Source organism: Labrus bergylta, chromosome 19, assembly GCF_963930695.1.
Source record: "Labrus bergylta chromosome 19, fLabBer1.1, whole genome shotgun sequence".
NCBI lineage: Eukaryota > Metazoa > Chordata > Actinopteri > Labriformes > Labridae > Labrus > Labrus bergylta.
This window is the reverse complement of record NC_089213.1, coordinates 8,853,697-8,871,955: the sequence shown is the minus strand read 5'-3', so window position 1 is coordinate 8,871,955 and position 18,259 is coordinate 8,853,697. Positions and strand designations below refer to the sequence as shown.

General features: G+C 41.8%; 2 protein-coding genes, 1 long non-coding RNA gene and 3 other non-coding genes across 6 annotated transcripts; 4 read left to right on the top strand and 2 right to left on the bottom strand.

Annotated features, from left to right (window-relative positions):
• Positions 1-1,105: 1,105 nt before the first annotated feature.
• Positions 1,106-7,564, bottom strand: rab42a (RAB42, member RAS oncogene family a). The gene is made up of 2 exons (XM_020638025.3): positions 6,949-7,564; positions 1,106-4,782 (listed from the first exon to the last, which is right to left on the bottom strand). The coding sequence occupies exons 1-2, from the start codon at positions 7,161-7,163 to the stop codon at positions 4,344-4,346; spliced, it is 654 nt and encodes a 217-aa protein (XP_020493681.1). The 5' UTR covers positions 7,164-7,564; the 3' UTR covers positions 1,106-4,343.
• A 526-nt stretch (positions 7,565-8,090) lies between these two features.
• Positions 8,091-10,011, top strand: LOC109987080 (uncharacterized). Its single transcript, XR_002278096.3, has 6 exons — positions 8,091-8,168; positions 8,763-8,816; positions 9,070-9,122; positions 9,306-9,364; positions 9,601-9,670; positions 9,854-10,011. It is a non-coding gene; the product is annotated as an uncharacterized lncRNA (long non-coding RNA).
• LOC114920443 (small nucleolar RNA SNORA16B/SNORA16A family) lies at positions 8,854-8,990 on the top strand. The gene has a single exon (XR_003808772.2). It is a non-coding gene; the product is annotated as a small nucleolar RNA SNORA16B/SNORA16A family (small nucleolar RNA).
• LOC114920444 (small nucleolar RNA SNORA44) lies at positions 9,398-9,528 on the top strand. Its single transcript, XR_003808773.1, has one exon. It is a non-coding gene; the product is annotated as a small nucleolar RNA SNORA44 (small nucleolar RNA).
• On the top strand, positions 9,719-9,792 carry LOC114920446 (small nucleolar RNA SNORD99). The gene has a single exon (XR_003808775.1). It is a non-coding gene; the product is annotated as a small nucleolar RNA SNORD99 (small nucleolar RNA).
• Positions 10,012-10,662: 651 nt separating the features above from the next.
• On the bottom strand, positions 10,663-18,028 carry ctps1a (CTP synthase 1a). The gene is made up of 18 exons (XM_020638042.3): positions 17,823-18,028; positions 15,463-15,644; positions 15,207-15,377; positions 15,014-15,114; positions 14,810-14,926; positions 14,154-14,237; positions 13,859-13,939; positions 13,615-13,766; positions 13,393-13,525; positions 12,695-12,783; positions 12,505-12,599; positions 12,322-12,384; positions 11,914-11,957; positions 11,727-11,823; positions 11,591-11,646; positions 11,385-11,481; positions 10,984-11,128; positions 10,663-10,891 (listed from the first exon to the last, which is right to left on the bottom strand). The coding sequence occupies exons 2-18, from the start codon at positions 15,629-15,631 to the stop codon at positions 10,807-10,809; spliced, it is 1,779 nt and encodes a 592-aa protein (XP_020493698.2). The 5' UTR covers positions 15,632-15,644; positions 17,823-18,028; the 3' UTR covers positions 10,663-10,806.
• Positions 18,029-18,259: the final 231 nt, after the last annotated feature.

The window sequence follows — 18,259 nt, the reverse complement described above, 5'->3', positions numbered from 1 at the left end:
ATGAAAGGCAAACACCTTATACATAATATCTAAAATAAATAACATTTATTCAATAAAGCTGTGAGATGTGGCCATGGGGATCAGGGGCTGAATGGTTTTGTGCTATGCACTGTCATGCAGGCCTTACATCTGCATTTGTAACCTTGAACAGGAGCATTATTAGTGGATTAGTTTGATTTCATTCTAAATAATAATAATATAAAAAACCACTAAAGGCATAGTTCAACACTTTGGAAAATGTAAGATCTGCTTTCAATGTTAACCAAGCTAGCATTGAGGCTAAAAGGAGGTATCTGATTCTGTCCGTTGTACTTTTTAAATGTCCAAAACACTCCTAAGCATGCTGATAACGCAGTGCATTTTGTTTCTTTGATGTGTACAGACATACAGAAATGTAAAAACAGACTTGTGACTTTAAGGGGTGTTTGCTGAGGACATTTTTTTTCTGACAACAATACATCATAACTCCCCTCTTCTGTGCAGAATCCCGCACTATGCTGTTGAACAGCACAGGGTTTATTTTTCCTTCTTAACAAATTCACACCTCACTGTGGGTGTCACTGCACCCCTCAGTGAGTCATCAATAAATTATTCCAGCATGTGACATGAAGCAACCTGGTCTTTACTTTGCTTGTTTTGAACAAAAAGGATACATCGGAAATTGCAAATTTAACAGGTGTTGCTATTTTGAAATCAACGTGGAACCAGGTTTGCGTTTTTCCCTTTCCCTCTCGCAGTCTTTACGCTAAGCTAGGCTAATGGTTTCCTGGCTCCAGTTCTGTACTTCACTTGAGAATGGTGTCAATTTTACAAATGTTGAACTACTCCTTTAATATCAAAGGTAAGAGCAAAGTGGATCTCAAAAGAAGATTCCCGCTCCTTCCAGTCTTTAACCTAAGGACAGTTGCATCCTGGCTCCAGTTTTGTAGTTAGAAATTCTATTTTCATTTTTTTTATTCTGATTTCATCAAACCAAAAAAAAAAAAAAAGGTGCATTTCAAAAACATTGAACTACTTCAGTAAGCAAGATGTTGGATAAAGGCCATGAATTTGTATCATCATTACACAGGATGGTTTCTGTTTGCAGGATTATAGTCTGTAAGAATAAAAAAAAAAACGCTGCTGTGAGATGTTGTTTAAATTCATCAACTGCTTAACACTGGTGGATATACAGGCATCTAGGTATGGTATAGACGCCGAGTTATAATATTTCCTCTCATAGAGTCAGTCATTAAAAAAAACAATATCTTGCTGTCTTTTCGTGTTGTCCTTAAAATTGGATTTCCAGCGGTCCTCCATCTTCAGGCTGTGTGCTGCAACAAGCCCCTCCGGTGTGCAGGCAGCGCTGAGGAATGGAAATCATGCTCACTGGAGAACAGTTTGCAAACAGCACAGCGATGACGCACATATTCAAACAATATACAAGTTAACCCTGTTTAGATGAGAGCCGAAAGGCAGTCTTAGTAGTAACACAGTTGGACTTGATGAACGATTAGAATGGCGATTTTGAACATTACATTTAGCGAGGCCGATTAGAGCACTCCTGTGTTAAGGAAACGAAATGTTAACATCTGATTGTCAGACAAACAGAAAACATTGAGTGTAGGCTATTTGTTGTTGTATAAAATGAGTAAACCTAGCTTTAACAGGAAGCATTAAGTTTGAATCTACACTGAAAAGTAAGAATAAAGGGATGGTGCAAATGTATAAGAATACATTCCTTATCAAATACAAAGCAGCAATACTGTACAGTACATCCTGTGGATCACCTAAATAGCCAATCAGCTCAAGGAAAATGTCAGTCTGGTCACATGAATGAAAAAGTAAAAATGTAAATGCATAATCTCTTGCTGTTGACTTGTGTGTGAACTTGTTTTTTTTTTTTTTTTTCATGAGATGCTGGTGAAAGGTGAATATAAGCAATGTGACAGGAAGTGGGTTCCCTTGCAACGTGAACTTTAGCGTACTGTAAACAACAGATTACCGGTGTCTCAAGTCAAAAGCCTCCAGAGACTTGAAATCCTCTGTGTCAGAGGTAGAACAACTGCTGTAGGTTTGAGACTCAACCTCACAGGCTCCATTACAGCTGATATTAGAATCTCAAAAATAACCTCACCCATGTAAAAACTGAAGTCAATGGCATTTTTTTCATCAAGTGTTCTTTATCAATTTATTATACGCAAATTAATATCCTGGATAGAGTTTTGACAGCCTTAGAATAAAGTTTAACATCTCAGCAACAACCCTTGTTCATAATATTTAGGTAAAAGCACTCTCATAATCGTGCGTTAAAGGTGGAGCTTGACACGGCGGAGGAAGAGCAAAGCTTTGCCAGGCTGGAAGCAGCTAGCCAGACGCAGTGCAAAGTGAATATTTCAGCATTTTAAAGCTTCAATAAAATCAAAACAGATGTTTAGATTGTTTAATCAAATATTTCTTGCATTGGCCACCGGTTAATTTCAAGCATCTGGCTCGGCAATGTCAAGAAAGTTGTCCTGTAAGTGGTTTTTAACAGCATATTGGGACATTAAAATGATTATGACTTATCCTGCACTGTTTGGGCAATCACTAATTTTATATTCTGCAAACTACGGACTGTGAGCGAGTTAGCAGTTAAGCATCCCCTCCTGTGTGTGCTAACCAATTTAACATCCCGCCCCTTTTTTAGAACTATTTTCAAGATTTCCAATCAGAACATTCACATATTGGACGGCAAAAAAAAGATAAAAATAAGCAGGAGATGTGAGCAGAAAACACACTTCAGCACTGTAGGATACAATAAACCCAAATCAATACCCACTGTCCTCAATGCTGTGCTGTTTTTTTTTTTTTTTACAGGGAAAAATGTAAATATGCAGAATCAAATAATACTACTAGCCTGCAGTTGGGTGCATTTCTAATCTATGGAGGGAGTCAGACTTGCAGTTTACCCCAGCTTTTAGTCTTAATGCTAAGGCGTCTTTACTACCTCTAGCTTTAGGGGCGGTCACAAATTTCTCATCTAACTCTTCAGAAGCAAGCAAAAAGGCTTGTTCCCCTCAAATGTCTGACTTTTCTTTAGAGATCAAAACAAGCACTTTTGTCAGGCAGAAATGTGCAACAGGAGGCACTAATGAGAGGGGGCGATGACATGTGACACACCCAAAAACCTAATCCCGGGTGCTGAGCTTCAAAGCACTGGTCTGCTGAGACTCTAGTGGATTTGAAGGACTGTAAAATAAATACTTCATAGCTTTTGCATGATTTTGCACTTGAAAGCCTGCCTTCCTGCTGAATTAAAACTCTGAGTTTTTTTTTTTTCTACTGACACCTCTTGAACACAGCATAAAAGAGAGGCCCACCAAAGCAGCACATATCTACACGACTGGATTTAATGAGTTGGCATCAGCTCAGGTCTGAATGGAATATTACTTTTGTGAATTGAGAACAAAAGACGCTGCTGTTTGTCTAAGACACAAACAGCTGCAAGGTGAAATTCGAACTCCAGTTTTTTTTTCTTCTCAGTCAAACACGGCTTCACTACGGCTGACGGAGTCTTTAAAGGTCTGATGATCGACGGCTGACACGCTGGATGTCTTGCTCCTGTTGATGCTATCACACAATGACCTAGACTGGACTGTCTACCTTCATAACAATGGCCTATTTCTGTGTATACACCTAAACTAGAATTATCTATATTCTTTACGAAAACATGAATCATCTATTCGCAGAATGATCGCAGTCAGTTTGGCGTCAGTGCACATACAGCTTACAGTAGCACATTGATTAACATGGTGACACGTATTGAATAGTGCACTGTGTCTGTTCACATCATCATTTAAATAACTTTTCTGTGACCTTTCAGCTTTTATCTCTATAGATTTCACTATTATTTACAGTTTTACAGTCACAAACGATTGCAGGAAAAGCATCGCACACCACTTTGACAGGTAGAAACCCACAATAGATGCCAGACAACAGGATGGCACAGTCCATTGATTTCTCTGTACCTTCAGTATGCTCAGAAGTCCATTAACCCCACGGGCTGTGTAAAGGAGTATTGGCCACATACAGCTTTCTGAACCTATGGTCTCAAACAGGCTGTTTCATGCTACACCATGTGGATTTAGAGATACAACTTGCCTAAAAGATACACATCGGGGTGTACAACCCTCGTCTTAGATAAAACTCCAGTTGTCATAACAACCTGAACACAGAAAGGGCACGGAGCACAAGGTGAGGGGGTGATGGATGGTGATTTCAGGGTGCTAAGCCTGAGAGACTTGGTTTGGATGGACGGCTGTGAGACGAGGTGAGCTCTTGGTGTGACAAGAAGACAGTGTTTGGACTCAGAGAGTTCTAAGTCAGCAGTGGCAGCCCTTTTCAGCCGTCGCGGCGGCCAGCTCCTCTTCGTCCTCCGGGTAGAGGACCTTGGCAGTGAGGCCGCTCTTCACGCCATCCCATCCGTCGCGGGTGACAATCTCCCCCATCTTCATCAGCTCGTAGATGTCCCTGGTCAGCAGCTCGAAGGCTCGGTCCACGTTGCTGTTGCACTTGGCCGACGTCTCCACGTAGCGGATGCCGAGCTCGGCCGCCAGCTGCTCCGCCTCGTCCCGGCTCACCTTGCGGTCTTTGTTGAGGTCGCTCTTGTGGCCGATGAGGATGTAGACCATGTGGTGAGGCAGGATGTGCTCACTCACCTCCTTGTGCCACTCCTTCACATGGTCGAAGGTCTTCCTGTTGGTGAGATCGAAGACGAGCAGCCCACCCACGGAGTTACGGTAGTATGATGTCGTGATGGACCTGTTGAGTAGATAAATGAACGCTTAAGTCTTGTGAAAGGAAGTTTTTAAATCTTCAGGCAAAACTAACGTCAATAAAACAACCTCAAGTTAACCATTCCAGTTTAACAATGATTCTTCATTTTGGTTATTTGTGGTAGTCAAGCCCAACATGGTAATTCTTTAATAACAAAACACTATCATGTCCCCATGAGGCTCACATAGCTCCGTTTAAATCAACTTTACAGCTACAGCTACATGATGCTGACCAGTGCCGAGTTTGATCACCTGTTTGATAGGTCAGGCCCAGCTTAGCTCGAGCCAATGATATCTAAGATTAGACATCAACCATTTGCATTCTGTCCAGCATCAGAGTGCTTGTTAAGCACAGCTAACCTGTCCCCAAAGAGTTGCAGTTTTAACGTATCTAGCGAGACACATAACTGCTGCAATCTGGCGTACTACAGCAGCATAAACTCAAAACAATGCAATTTTGGCTGGATTAACTTGTAATAGAATGGGTTGAAGGAATGCCGAAGAAAAAACTCAAAATGCCAAATGCCAAAAAGCCAAAATGCATGAATGACATCAATTTGATTGGAATTTAACGTCCAAATTGTGAAGTGGTTCTGCTCTGTTTCTGGGGCACGTTTAAATGTGTAGGCATCATGTAAAACACAAAATATTACACTAGAATATAACACATGGTAACAAAAAAGGCCCTGAAACGTGGCAAAAACATAGACTATAATACAAAAAGTCAAAGTATAGCTTCTTTGAATTGTGCCGTAAAAATGCTGCATGCACTTTAAACCAGCATTCTTTCTAAAGGTCGGCAAGGGGGGGGCGACTAAATTGGTTGCAAAAAAATCTATTGCATAAAAGCCCATAAAAAAGATGTCTATTTCCTTTTTGAAAGATTTCTGGCTTGTTTGCCTTAATTTGATAGGACAGTAGGATGAGTAGGTAACCAGGAGAGAGAGTGGTGAATGAGGTTAAAGACCCAAACCCGGGCCGCCCGCTTGTATGGAGGACGTTCCTCTGTACATGGGGCCATCAGTGCTCCAGTAGCCTATTATCAATTTTAATAATTACTTCATAAAGTTTCCTAATCCGCTCATGTATCTCATTCCCAATGTTTAAATCTTCTCCATTACAGTATGATGTTCATTTAGGAAATTATGCTCCCCCCCACCCGGACCTTTCAATGATAACCAAGACCTTTTGACCTTCTGACCTTCTGTTCTCAATATGGTCACTTCCAAGATGGCTAGAACAAAAATACTAAACTTCCTTCACTCAGAACATTTGTCCATACGCAGATAAGTGATGGTATGGAGACGTCGAATTAGAATGCAAAAAAAAATACTAGGCAATTTGCATTTCAACAAACTGGCTATGGTTGAAAAAAATGTAATAGATTTTGGGCCCTAAAATGTCACAGACCCTGGATTTGTTGCCCCGCTACACCAAGCATGGCAATGATCTGGCATGATTTCTGCTTTAGACATTGCAGTGCACAGGTTTATTTTTTTTTTATTTTTTTCTTTGAATAAAGCTGACTGATTTCACAAACCACTCTCAGAGAAGAAGTACAAGTCTTATGTGGTGAAGCCTGTGACAGGAAAACACCCTCTGATGCTTTGGCTTCAAACGAGAAAAGCAGATCTGAAAGCAGAAGAGCTGCTTCTTCCAGACACAGGAAAATTACCCATGACAGCCGGGGACACATCATGAAACAGAACAAGCAACAGGGTAGGCTAGACGAATGCTAAACACTGAGATCTGAGGACATGGTTGTCATATTTGTGTTGCCCTGGAGACTGTTGAGTCAGTATCTCAATCTGAGGCCTAAACATGAGGAGGCTGCCCATCATCCACCCGTGAATGAATGCAATGATGCAACTCCATTTTCGCTGTTATTATAAGGGCGAGGGCATCGGCAGATCGAGGCCAATATAATCTTCTTTCCCCCCCCCCCACTGTCCACACTCACTTCATTACATCACAACGAGGGAGGAGGAGAGGGGGGGGAATAGCCTTAATTAAATTTAAAGGGTTTCTTTTTACATGAGCCAAACACGACAGCGAGCAAAGGCCTCTACATTATTTAAATCACCTCGGTGAAGGATTGGTCGCCACATTCAATTTTTGGAGATCATACATTGAGGCTAATTTTATGATTTACCTGAATCGTTCCTGGCCAGCAGTGTCCCAGAGCTGGAGCTTTATTTTCACCCCGGGCTCGACATCAAGCGAGCGGGCATAAAAATCTACCCCGACCGTCGGGTCCGCCACATCGCTGTAAATTCCGTCCGTGAAGCGCTTCAGCAACGACGACTTGCCCACCGTGGAGTCCCCGAGTAAAATTATCCTGAACTGGTATTGCCACAAAATATCCATGGCATGACTAGAAGAACGGGGATGCCTGCGACGAGTGTGTGTGTGTGTGTGTGTGTGTGTGTGAAACAAAGCCCTGTGCGCGGTGTGTTTACATGAAGCCCCGCTCCTCCTGCTCCTGCTGCTCCTGCTTCTCCTGCTGCTGCTGCTGCTGCCTTCTGCTCAGAGACGCTGAGCGATCATGTGATAGATTTACCTATGCACTACTACACATGACATTTGACTACAACTACAACCCTAGCTGCTGCTGCTGCTGCTGCAGACGTGAATGAGACAATTGCACTTCAAACTCAGAGATACGCCGCTGTTTGACCACGAGAGAAAAAACAAAAAAAATGTAAATTATGGCCGTATCTTATGGTAACCTACTAAGCCTCAAGTCAGCTGCTTGGGCTATCTGTAGCCTCCTATACTCGCAGGAGGAATTTCAACGTCAAAGTGACACTTGCACCAAGAGGATTTTTTTTTTTTTTTTGGCAACTTTGTGTGACATTCCTGCAGATTATTTCACTTCACTTGACGTTTAATTAAAAACTGCATGCCCACAGCTGTCCATCTGTAACACGACACACTTGCACAGTCGTTATTACGAGCCAAAAGATCAATATGTGAAGGCAGTGCTGCTGTCCGTGGTACTGAAGCAAGCAGAGCCACATTTGACGGGCTACTTCCGGTCTCTTTCTCTTTCTCTCTACATGTATTCGCATACAAACCATGATACAAACACTGCAGTCGTCTCTCTAAGAGAAAACAAAATGTCTTTGTTGAATTTTATAAACATCTCAGTTGTTGCTGGTACCCTTCTCTGTGCCAATAACCCTAAAGGGAGCACGATTAGTATAACGTATTTAAAAAAAAAATACATTTCCCATCATGCACTTGGTCGATATCAGCCAATCGGCGACCTGCTTGCGCGGCGTGAGCGTATATAAAAGAGCACGGAACTCTACTTTCTATCTCTTCCTCCTCAAGACCTCCGCCGGAAAGCTGTACTCCAGAAAGACTTTGGTAAGGCCCTGACTTTTAATCTTTTCATTTATTACAGTTAAGTGTGTTTTTATAACGTGACATGATAACATTTCCACGTCGAGAAGACTTGTATAGAACTACAGATCACGCTATTTACTAGTTAAGGGTTAAACATGCTAACGTTATCTCCGGTTTCTACTAGCATTGTGGCTCGAGTTTATACTTCATGGCACTTTTTAAATCAGTTTTAACATCATTTGGTAGCCTTTTGTATTTTCAAGTGAATCTTGTAACTTAAGAAGATTAACACGTGGGGCGAAACGTTGTAATTTCACGTGAGCTAAATGCTAATGCTAAGTGATCCACGTGGGTCGATCCTCTGCAAGTCATTGCTTGCAATACGATACAGGATTGATCGTTTCTTTAATCTACAAAGCAGGTTTTCCCCTTTTTGTGCCCCCATTATGTAATGCGAAGGGTTGCTTGACCCACAACCTGAAGAGTAAAATCACCTCTTTCAGAACTAAACGGATCATGGTGTATTTTAAAGTCTAAGTCCTTGTTATAATTTTGTACTGATTTTGATATTTTGGCTTCAAGAGCATGCATTTAAAGTTCTCTTCATACTTACAGGGCCGACTAGTATTTCCGAGGATCTCCTACCATGGGTGTCTGCACCGCACACAGGTATGTTGAGTTTTCTTCCCCTGTAAGTTTCCTTACCTCAGGCTCCTATCGAAGCCGTTCGTGCTCTGCTGTAGCAGTGAGCGGTCAACAGGTAGCCGAGATGATCACTTTCACCGACGGTCGCTGTTCAGTTTGAAAATAACTGCTCAAGCAACATTAAGGGGAAGGACAAACTTGAAGGAATACTGATTTACTAAAGCCGCTTACAAAAAATCGTTACCTTTTTGTCTAAACCATTTTCTGTATCTTGCAGGTGTCACATTGAGATGGAAGGTGGAAAAAAAGAAAAGGCCGCATCATGTGAAGGTAACTTCCTCAGACTAAAATTGGAGAACTTGTTCTGGCTGTGATGACAAACTTGCCCTCACTGAGTTAAGGCTTGATTGAGACATTTATAACTGAGCCACCAAATTGCATTAAGGGAAAAAAAAATGAGTGGGATAAGATTTGCAAAAACCCATTTTCATGAATCTTTATTTCGCCTGCTAGGTGATCCGCCAGGCTGACCAAGAAGTGTGACCGCCGAATGTCGGCTGTCTGCTGTTAAGGTAACTATTTTTATTTAATAGTATTTGACTTGCAAGCACGCTATCCTAAGGACCCGGGCTTGTGTTGTAGCCCACGGTTCTCCAAATGTGTGCAAGAAAATAGGGTGGTCTTTGACTGCTGTGGCCTCTTGTGCCATAAGCAGCCACTCAACTGTCCGACAGTTGTGTTTGTTAATGCAGCAGTAAATGATATAAGGTATGCCATGGGACCTGAAATGTCTTTTCTTCTCCTGTAGGCATGAGTGAGATCAACTGATCTTCGGTGTGGGAGAGCTGAATGTGCTCGTGTGTCCCTGGCTTGTGCAGGTATGTGAAAATGTTTATCTTGAATGCTTTCTTTTTTTCTCCCTTTTTCCTGATCCATGATGATAACATAACACAATGAGGACTGTTGGATGAAGCTTGCGGATATGGGACTGAGATCAGCCCTGTAATTCATGTTGAGAAACTGATTTGGAATAGCACTAATTAAGGTTCCCTTCATTTCAGGTCCAGTAACATGATGGGGGAGGAGACCGTCTGCCCCAGGTTCACCACTGAAGGCCATCCACATCGAGTGGAAAGATGATGTGCTCATGAGATGTCAATTGTTATAAGAATGAAGACTGTTCACTGTACATTCAATAAAATAAAACACAAACTCTCTATATTTGGACTCCTTTTATTCACACTTGATTCATAAAAGAGGTAACTGCAGCCCATTGTTGTGATGCATATTTACAGCAAGGCCACTCTAAAGAGGCTTAAATGCTGGGTTCAGAAACATGTATAACTACAGCTTTGAGTATGTGGGAACATTTGAAAGACTGAGCAACACAGCTAAGCATGTCAGTTGGACTCACCAAAGAGAAAACAATAATTGGCCATTTTGTAGTGTGGGGGACTGTAGTGTATGGAAGGTCCATAAGCAGGTGCTGGTCCCAATCACACACCTGGCAGCACCTTATGCTTAAACAGGAGGGGATTTTGTCACTCTATTTGGGTGCTACACACTTGTGTTGCTCATTCCAATAATGTAAGATCCTGACATCTTATTCCTTTGAAGAGGTGACTAATCAGGCTTTACCATGACATAATACAACACCGATTAGTTTTATTGAAGGGGCAAAATACAGTCTCCAAATTGCTCAACTGTCATGCTTTAACACTAAATTTCTAATGTAACACTTCATCCAGAGCAGTGATAGCAGCTTTCAGTATTGTGGTTTTAAACACTGGAGAAGTTAAATTTTCCTGATGTTGACATGATTGACTTGTTGAGGAAACAATTTAAAAAGAAATAATATTGGAAACCAAAATGGGAAGGTAATTGAAGTTTATAGTTGTTTTTGTTCAAGACAGAAAAAGGTTTCACGTAGTCCCTAAAATATATTTGAAGCAGTAAATACATGTAACGTTGAGGTTCATTGGTAAAATGTACTAAGAAACTTTGAAGGCCCGAGTCATTCGCTGGAGATTGAAGGTAATTTCAGCTCTGATATCTCAGAGTCCGGGGTGCTGGTGCCGCTCTGATCGCTGTAGGTATCCCTGTGTAAAAAAAAAAACTGAATTCAAACATCAGATCTGATAAGACCATCTTTAAACTAACTCAGACATGTGATATAACGCTGTATAGTTACCTTGGAGAAAGACGGCAGCCCTTCTGTAAGTAGCTCTGTAACTTTCCGGCAGCAGCGAGCAGCAAACCGAAATAGGGGGGTGATGGCTTGATGGGTCGAGAGGTGAACTCAGGATGGTACTGCACTCCGACAAAGTAAGGATGATCTGGAAAAAACAATTTTTTTTTTTAAAGAACTTGAGCACCAAGAGCTAGTTTCTGAAACCATTATTATTTTGCAATGTAACCCCTGCAGCCAAATATCATTTGATGGGACTTGAATTTCACTTCAGCCTGATTATCAGCAGCTAGCTGGAGTAATCTACTCGAGTGACTGGAAAATATCAGACCCGGGTTTAAAACACCAGGATGACATTTTAAAATAAGAGTTGATATGAACTTAAAGAGTTGAATGTTTCGTACCATCCAGCTCTATGACCTCCATTCTCTCCCCTTCAACGTCTTGACCTACGAAATGGAAGCCCTTCTCCTCAAAGTGACTCGTGAGCTCAGGATTGACCTGGACATGAACAAAATAAAAACATTTAAAGATAAGAAATTTAAAAAAAAAAAAAAAACGGTCAAAGCCTTGGTACGCTGCTCCTGATAAAACAGAGAGGTAAACAAACCTCAAAGCGATGTCTGTGCCTTTCATCCACATACTCTGCATCTCCATAAAGTCTGCCTGGAATACAAAAACAGCTGAGCACAAGGCAGGTACATCGATAATTCTCTTTAAAGTTGTTGTTTTCATGGTACACTTACGTATTACGCTGTTTGTTGTCTTGAAAATGGTCCGTCTCTTTCCGAGCCTCATAGTCCCGCCCATCTGTCCCGGGTTGTGTTCTGGCATATCGATGACCTGCAAAAGATCAAACGTTAAAATCTCAGGACAAAACTCATCTCAGGACTAAACACTACAAAGTCTTATACTGAATCAAAAATGACTTACCACAGGGTGTTTTGATTCTGGGTGGAATTCAGTTGAGTTGGCATCTGATGAAAGAAAAAAAAAAAAGGCAACAACATGAAAAGTTTAATGTCTAGTGAACTTTGAGGTCGTCACTGAAGGAGAATATCCTGAGCAGTCCTGAAATTATCTAGATATTTTGGCGTGCATATGTAATTAACAGATAGTTGTGCTTGCATGGTTCAAGTAACACTGATTCAGCTCCAACTTCGACACAGTTTAAGTGTTGTGTAGTTTTACTCTTATTTTTATTTTTCCCGTAACTAGCAATAGTAAATGACTCTCTCTTTGGTGTTGATTGATTTCTGCTGTTCTGTAAGTAGGTTTTTAATATACAAATACAAAACAATGAACCGGTTCACTTTTACAATGTAGGAGAATTCATGTTACCTTCCCAGCCGAGCACGTTCCTGGCAAATTCACACACAGCCAGCTGCATTCCCAGACACACACCTGCAGAGACAAGACACCAGAAGAGTGGTGCGTTCACTTTCGCTGATGCAGTCGTTCGTTTCAACATGACAATATCGGAAGAAGAGATCACAGCATTCAGCACAAGGTAAGCTCATGTACCTAGAAAAGGCTTCTTCTGTTTTCTGGCCCACTTGATGGCATGAATCTTTCCTTCAGTTCCTCTGACACCAAAACCTCCAGGAACCAGGATGCCACTGTGGACAGATGAGGGTGGGAGACAGTTCATTAAACAACAATATCATAAAGATGTTTTACCTTTAAAAAAAGAAGAAAGTGCACCAGCACTCACTCAGCACTGCAGAGCTTCTGCCACGCTTCATGATATTTGACTGGTTCCTCCTGCAGAGTGCTGGGCTCCAAATTCGCAGAGTCTATATACTGAGGAGGAGAGACACAAAGACCTTAAAGGGGAGGTCTAAAGAGTTCAAGGTAATCAATCAAGTATTACATATTTACTGTACGACTGGTAAGACTTGATGGCTGGATTATGAGCTTCTTTCCCGGTTTGCTTGTTTGTGAATATTTAATGAAAAAACAAGTTGTGATCTCTGCCGGCCTCACAAAACTTCATCATCCTGCTTTTCTCCAAACAAAAGAAAGAGCTATCCTATTTTCTGTCCGCAACTCCCCTGAAATCTCATATCGACTTTTACAAACAAAGACCGTTTTTACATCTCTGTAGTGCTTACTTCAGGGATGTGATTAGCAACAGATATAATGATGAAAAAGACAGAAAAATGTGTGATCAGCTCTGATCACATACAGAAACTATCAGCTACACGAGCTAAAGCAGTAGACGCTGAGTGCATATCGTCCGCTAGGTGATCAAATTTTGAAGTCGATTTTACATGGTAAAAAGGAGTATTCAAAAAATGTTTGGCGGATATACTTAGTCAGCTCCTAAAGCTTGTGTTGTTGTGCACAATAACATTTTATGAAACATTGTTAGAACATGATATTAAGCAGTGACGCTCCATGTCTTCATACCTTGACCTCTAATTTATGGCTGATGGCGAGGGCGGAGTGCTCCAGAGCTTTGATGACTGAAGCGTAGGAGTCTGAAAACTTTGTGTACTTCCCCACCAGCGCTATAGAGCAGTGCTCCAGCAGCCGGTCCGACCTGTGAGGACAGAATATCTATTAGTATGTGCAGATCACACAAAGGGCAGGAGAGAACGCTGAAGCTCGGTTTTCTATCTTTGCTCTCACCTGTCGGACATCTCCTTCCACTTGGTCAGCATTCTCCGGGGCCGGGTCTCTATGGGCATGTTGAGTCTCCTGCTCAGGTATCCCACCACACCCTGATTCTCCAGCAGTAACGGGACTCTGTAGATGGAGGAGACGTCGTGCACACAGATGACCTGGGAAAGACACGTCAGTGAGTTTGGAGTCGCTTCGAGGGTTTGGGCTCAGCTTACTCAAAAGATGACGAGACAGGGAGTCGGTAACGTACCTGTTCAGGTTCTACATGGCAGAACATTGAGATCTTTTCTTTCACAGAGTTCTCCAGAGCCGTGGAGCAGCGACACATGATCTGAGGGCAGAGATGACAGATCAATTAAGACCCCCTTTCAAAATGTACCTCATAACCCTCCACAGGTAGAGTTTACAACTTTAAGTTCTGATATTGCTAAAAAAAAAAAAAAAAAAAAAAAAAAAAAAACGCATTAAAAAAAAGGTGACATGCAAAGTCACACAGACAGAATAAGGGAGCGTTTACTAATGAGTGAGGACGGCAGGTGACTCACCAGATCAGGGGACAGACCCAGTCCTCTCAGCTCTCTGACGCTGTTCTGGGTTGGTTTGGTCTTCTGCTCTCCTGTTGCACTGGGCTGCACAGAAAAATGATGACATTGCAAAAAAAAAAAAAAAAAAAAAATCTTAAACTGACGGTATATATTACAAAACCGGCTCTTTGATCTCAAACATTAAAAAAAATAGAATACATAGTCCAGTTTCCCTAAAGCTAGAGGAGAGTGTATTGTTTTTTGAAAAGGTTCTCGTCCAATCAGTGGGGTTGATTAAATGTCGTCCGTACAATGTTCTGTTTGCTCTGACTTATCAATTCATTGAGTAGTCATTTCTTCACGGCTCTACCTTTTAACCCCAATTTTAAAAGTTAAAGATAGAGGCAGTAACATTTTCCTTACAAATAGTTTGAGCGCAGACCGTACTCGAGTACACATGAATCGTGGCCCAAACCAGCTCTTTAAGCGGACTCGGGCTCATTGCACGAGTCCGGTTTGAGTGCAGTGTTCACGCTGATCCAATGAACCGGGCTTTGGGGTCATGCGTACTCGGATCCGGAGCTCTGGTCTCTAATGAGAAACCACACTAAGACTTCTCCTACAGCAGCTGACTTATTTCCTTTATAAGGCAGGAAGATGTGGTGTTGCTCTCTTACCTGTGGTATTAAACTGACGTGAATGTTACAGAAGTTCTCTCTCTTCACTTTAAACTGGAACTGCCTGAAGGCCTCGATGAAGGGCATACTCTCGATGTCTCCCACAGTGCCTCCTAACTGCAAACAGTCACAAATACGATCAGTGGAAAGCCTTCGTCTCAGCAGGGCCATTTGGTTGTGCAGTAATAAAAACACTCAGCTGACCTCTATTACACAAACTTGAGGTTCGATATCGTCGTCATCGACGGGTACTTTAGCCTGTTTCACAACCCACTCCTGAATGGCGTCGGTGATGTGTGGCACAACTGGAAAAGAGAAAGAAAAAAAACACAAAATTATTGCAGATGTTTCTCCTCATAGTGGATCCCTTTACCGATCTTATACAGTCGTCGTTTACCTTGAACGGTCTTCCCCAGGTAGTCCCCTCTCCTCTCTTTGTTTATGACTGATTGGTAGATCTTTCCCGTGGTCAGGTTGTTGTCTTTGGTCAGCCGGATGTCCAGGAAGCGTTCATAGTTCCCCAGATCCAAATCCACCTCCCCTCCATCATCCAGCACAAACACTTCCCCTGTGCAGAGTAGAAAACCACAATTGTAAAAACACACGTGATGTGTACAATAAGATTAAGAGCGATAAGACTTCCTTTGACCTACCATGTTCGTAGGGTGAAAATGTGCCTGCGTCTATGTTGATGTACGGGTCGATCTTGATGGCGGTTACGTGCAGGCCACATGATTTCAGAATCGTGCCCACGCTGCTCGCTATGATCCCTTTGCCAATACCTGAGATGACTCCTCCGGTTACCAGGATGTACTTCATCATTACGCTCCCGTATCTGAAGAGGAATGACAGGTTGAAATGAAAAAGCAGGTTGTTTTGGGTGTCACAGTATTTGACAAATATCCGTCTAAGCTACCAAACTAAATATAACTTAAAACTCTGAACTATACGATAATAACAACATTCTAAATGTTTATTTACAATTTTACTTCAATTTACTATCAGGGCTGAGAATTAGTGTTTGGGGTTTTTAAGACTGAAAATCTAGATTCTCTCTGTAACTTCCTCGGACAGACCTCGAACAAAACACAGGCTGCAGCAAAGTTCGTCCACAGGCTGTTGGAAGTTTGGGCAGCAGCACAAAACAATTTCTTTCAGCATCTCAAACAGAGGCATGCAGCCGAGTGGGAGAAATGTGTCTCACTACGAAGGCCACCACAGCCCACACAAACATCTGCTAAAAAAGCAACCAACATTAGATAACTCATTTTCCAATTTCATCACGTGTGACAAGGGAGGGACACAGTGGAGAGCTAGTACTAATGCTGCAGTCTTACTGCATGTCGCTACAGTTATGGTGCCGATACAGTGGAAAAGTGGGTTTATCCACATGCCTAAAACCCAGGTATGTTCTACCTACACAAGTATTTTGCTGATGTTGCTCTGCCTCATCTGTACTTTTGCTAGTGCTAGTTTACAGCTTGCACTTTGACACGAAGAAGGGAAATTCAGTAGACTTTATTAATCCCTGGGCTAGAAATTCACTTTTCTTTTGTTAATTTTCGGGATAAATAAATAGCATAACTTGTTTTGTGTCACTTCTTTGTCACCTGTCGTTTTTTGAGAGAAGAATAAAACCCAAAAAACAATCCTACATCGAGTTTGGTGTGAAAAATGTCTTATTTTACTTTAAGGCCATATCGCCCTGCCCTATAATTGTTATTGAAAAAACATTAAGAATTCACAATTTTAATGGCTGGTTAAACAGAAACATACGTAGAAAGTATTGCATCCTTACCGACTTTTAAAGTAAAAGTTTACACTGGTCTCTACCAAGAATGCGAGGAAACCTTAATGGTTTGCCTCACGCTCAGAGGCGCTGCTTGTCAAGAGGCAAGGCAGGAAACTGCTTGGGGCCCCAGACCAGTAGGGGGCCCCTGAGGGCTCAATGAAAGTCAACAAAGAAATTAAGAGAAATTATCTGTCAATAAGAGAGGGAAAAAATAAACAGGGGGAAAAAGGGAGTAAGTGTCCGGACGCTGGCAGACAGAAGTGTGATGAACGCTAGGTGCAGGGCCCCCGAATAGATGTTTTGCTTTGGGCCACAAGAGACCCTAGAATCGCCACTGAACCAAAACAATGGTTAGCTTTTTGTCCTTGTTCTACAATGTTCAACCTTAGATTCGGTTCTCAAGGAAACGAGGTTAGTAAAAACACCTAAATAAATTAAAATAAGGACATTATTTAATTTACGTTATTAAAAGCCAAAATCACCAAATTCAAAAAGGGATATATCAAGTTTACGTTTTTTATTTATTTTCCAAAACACAACAGCTCCACCATACCCAGCATGGCACATTGGGAGCGCTCGTTTACACACGTGGCGTGAACCGTGCGGGTGGGAAACCCCTCCACTCCACAGTGCAAAGACAGCACAACTGAATGCACCGCCCGTCTCGGTTACGCTGCTGCATTCAGCCACTATCAGTACCAAAGTAAGAGCGCCAGCACGTTAGCTTTAGGCTAACACTGGTGAGTTTGTGTCCTTGGTGTACTAAAACAACCCCCGGACACGTCAGACTAAGTCTTGGGGTCGCGTCTACAGGTGAAAAGAAGTTAAACCAACGTTTGCTGAAATACTGTGGGTTTAAATAAACTGTCCTTGGTGACAAAAGAGCACGTGAATTACTCTTGAGTCAATGTTGAGCATGTAGCGTGTTTGCCTTTTTCAAAATAAAAGCGAAGGTACGCGAACATGGCTCCGTGAACAGTAAAACAAGTACATCCTACCATCCAATTCAATTTTAAATATTACACTTTTTGCCAACGAGACTGTCGCTGAATTTTAAGTAATTCGTTTTGTTGCATTTCAGCGCACGGCTTAACACACACGATCTTATTTTGACTCTTTACACCGGAAATCACGCTAACGTAACGTGTTTAGCTTGTAACTTAGCATGTGTTCGCTAGCTCGCCAACATCCTCTTTTAACAAGCGTCAGATTTCAACTCACCAAAAATATTCTTCAGCCAGAGTTGTCCTTCGAAACAAGCCGTTCAGGACAAAAACAGTGAAAACTTCTAACCAATGCTGGAGTTTCGATGTAGCACCAGTGAGTGTTGCTGTTGTTAAACTACAAATCCATCTACCTGGCCTCAAATTGACTCTACACGTGCATGGACCACGATCCAGGGCTGCAGCACATCATTCATTCTATCTGTGCTGCCTTTACGTACGCCTAGGAAACTAGTGTTTCACTCTTGGTAAACGCAGCAATCAACAATGACAATCTCTTTAAGAATGTGTATATTTAACAAAACACACATGAATTCATAAAATTGAGAGAGAAAAAACAAATGTTAAATTATAATATAAATGATATCTACTTTTTGGAGAAATGTAGTCAAGCAAGGCTTTTTTAACTCATCATGTGTACATTGGGTGGGGATG

What these genes read in the sequence shown, in the direction of transcription:
- rab42a (XM_020638025.3), bottom strand. Translation starts at nt 7,163, where the DNA reads ATGGATATTTTGTGGCAATACCAGTTCAGGATAATTTTACTCGGGGAC. An exon ending in GCTGGCCAGGAACGATTCAG is followed by an intron (nt 4,783 to 6,948) that starts GTAAATCATAAA and finishes TCTACTCAACAG; the next exon opens with GTCCATCACGACATCATACT.
- ctps1a (XM_020638042.3), bottom strand. Translation starts at nt 15,631, where the DNA reads ATGATGAAGTACATCCTGGTAACCGGAGGAGTCATCTCAGGTATTGGC. An exon ending in TGGAAGGAGATGTCCGACAG is followed by an intron (nt 13,526 to 13,614) that starts GTGAGAGCAAAG and finishes CTGTCCTCACAG; the next exon opens with GTCGGACCGGCTGCTGGAGC. An exon ending in GGCTGCCGTCTTTCTCCAAG is followed by an intron (nt 10,892 to 10,983) that starts GTAACTATACAG and finishes TTTTTTACACAG; the next exon opens with GGATACCTACAGCGATCAGA.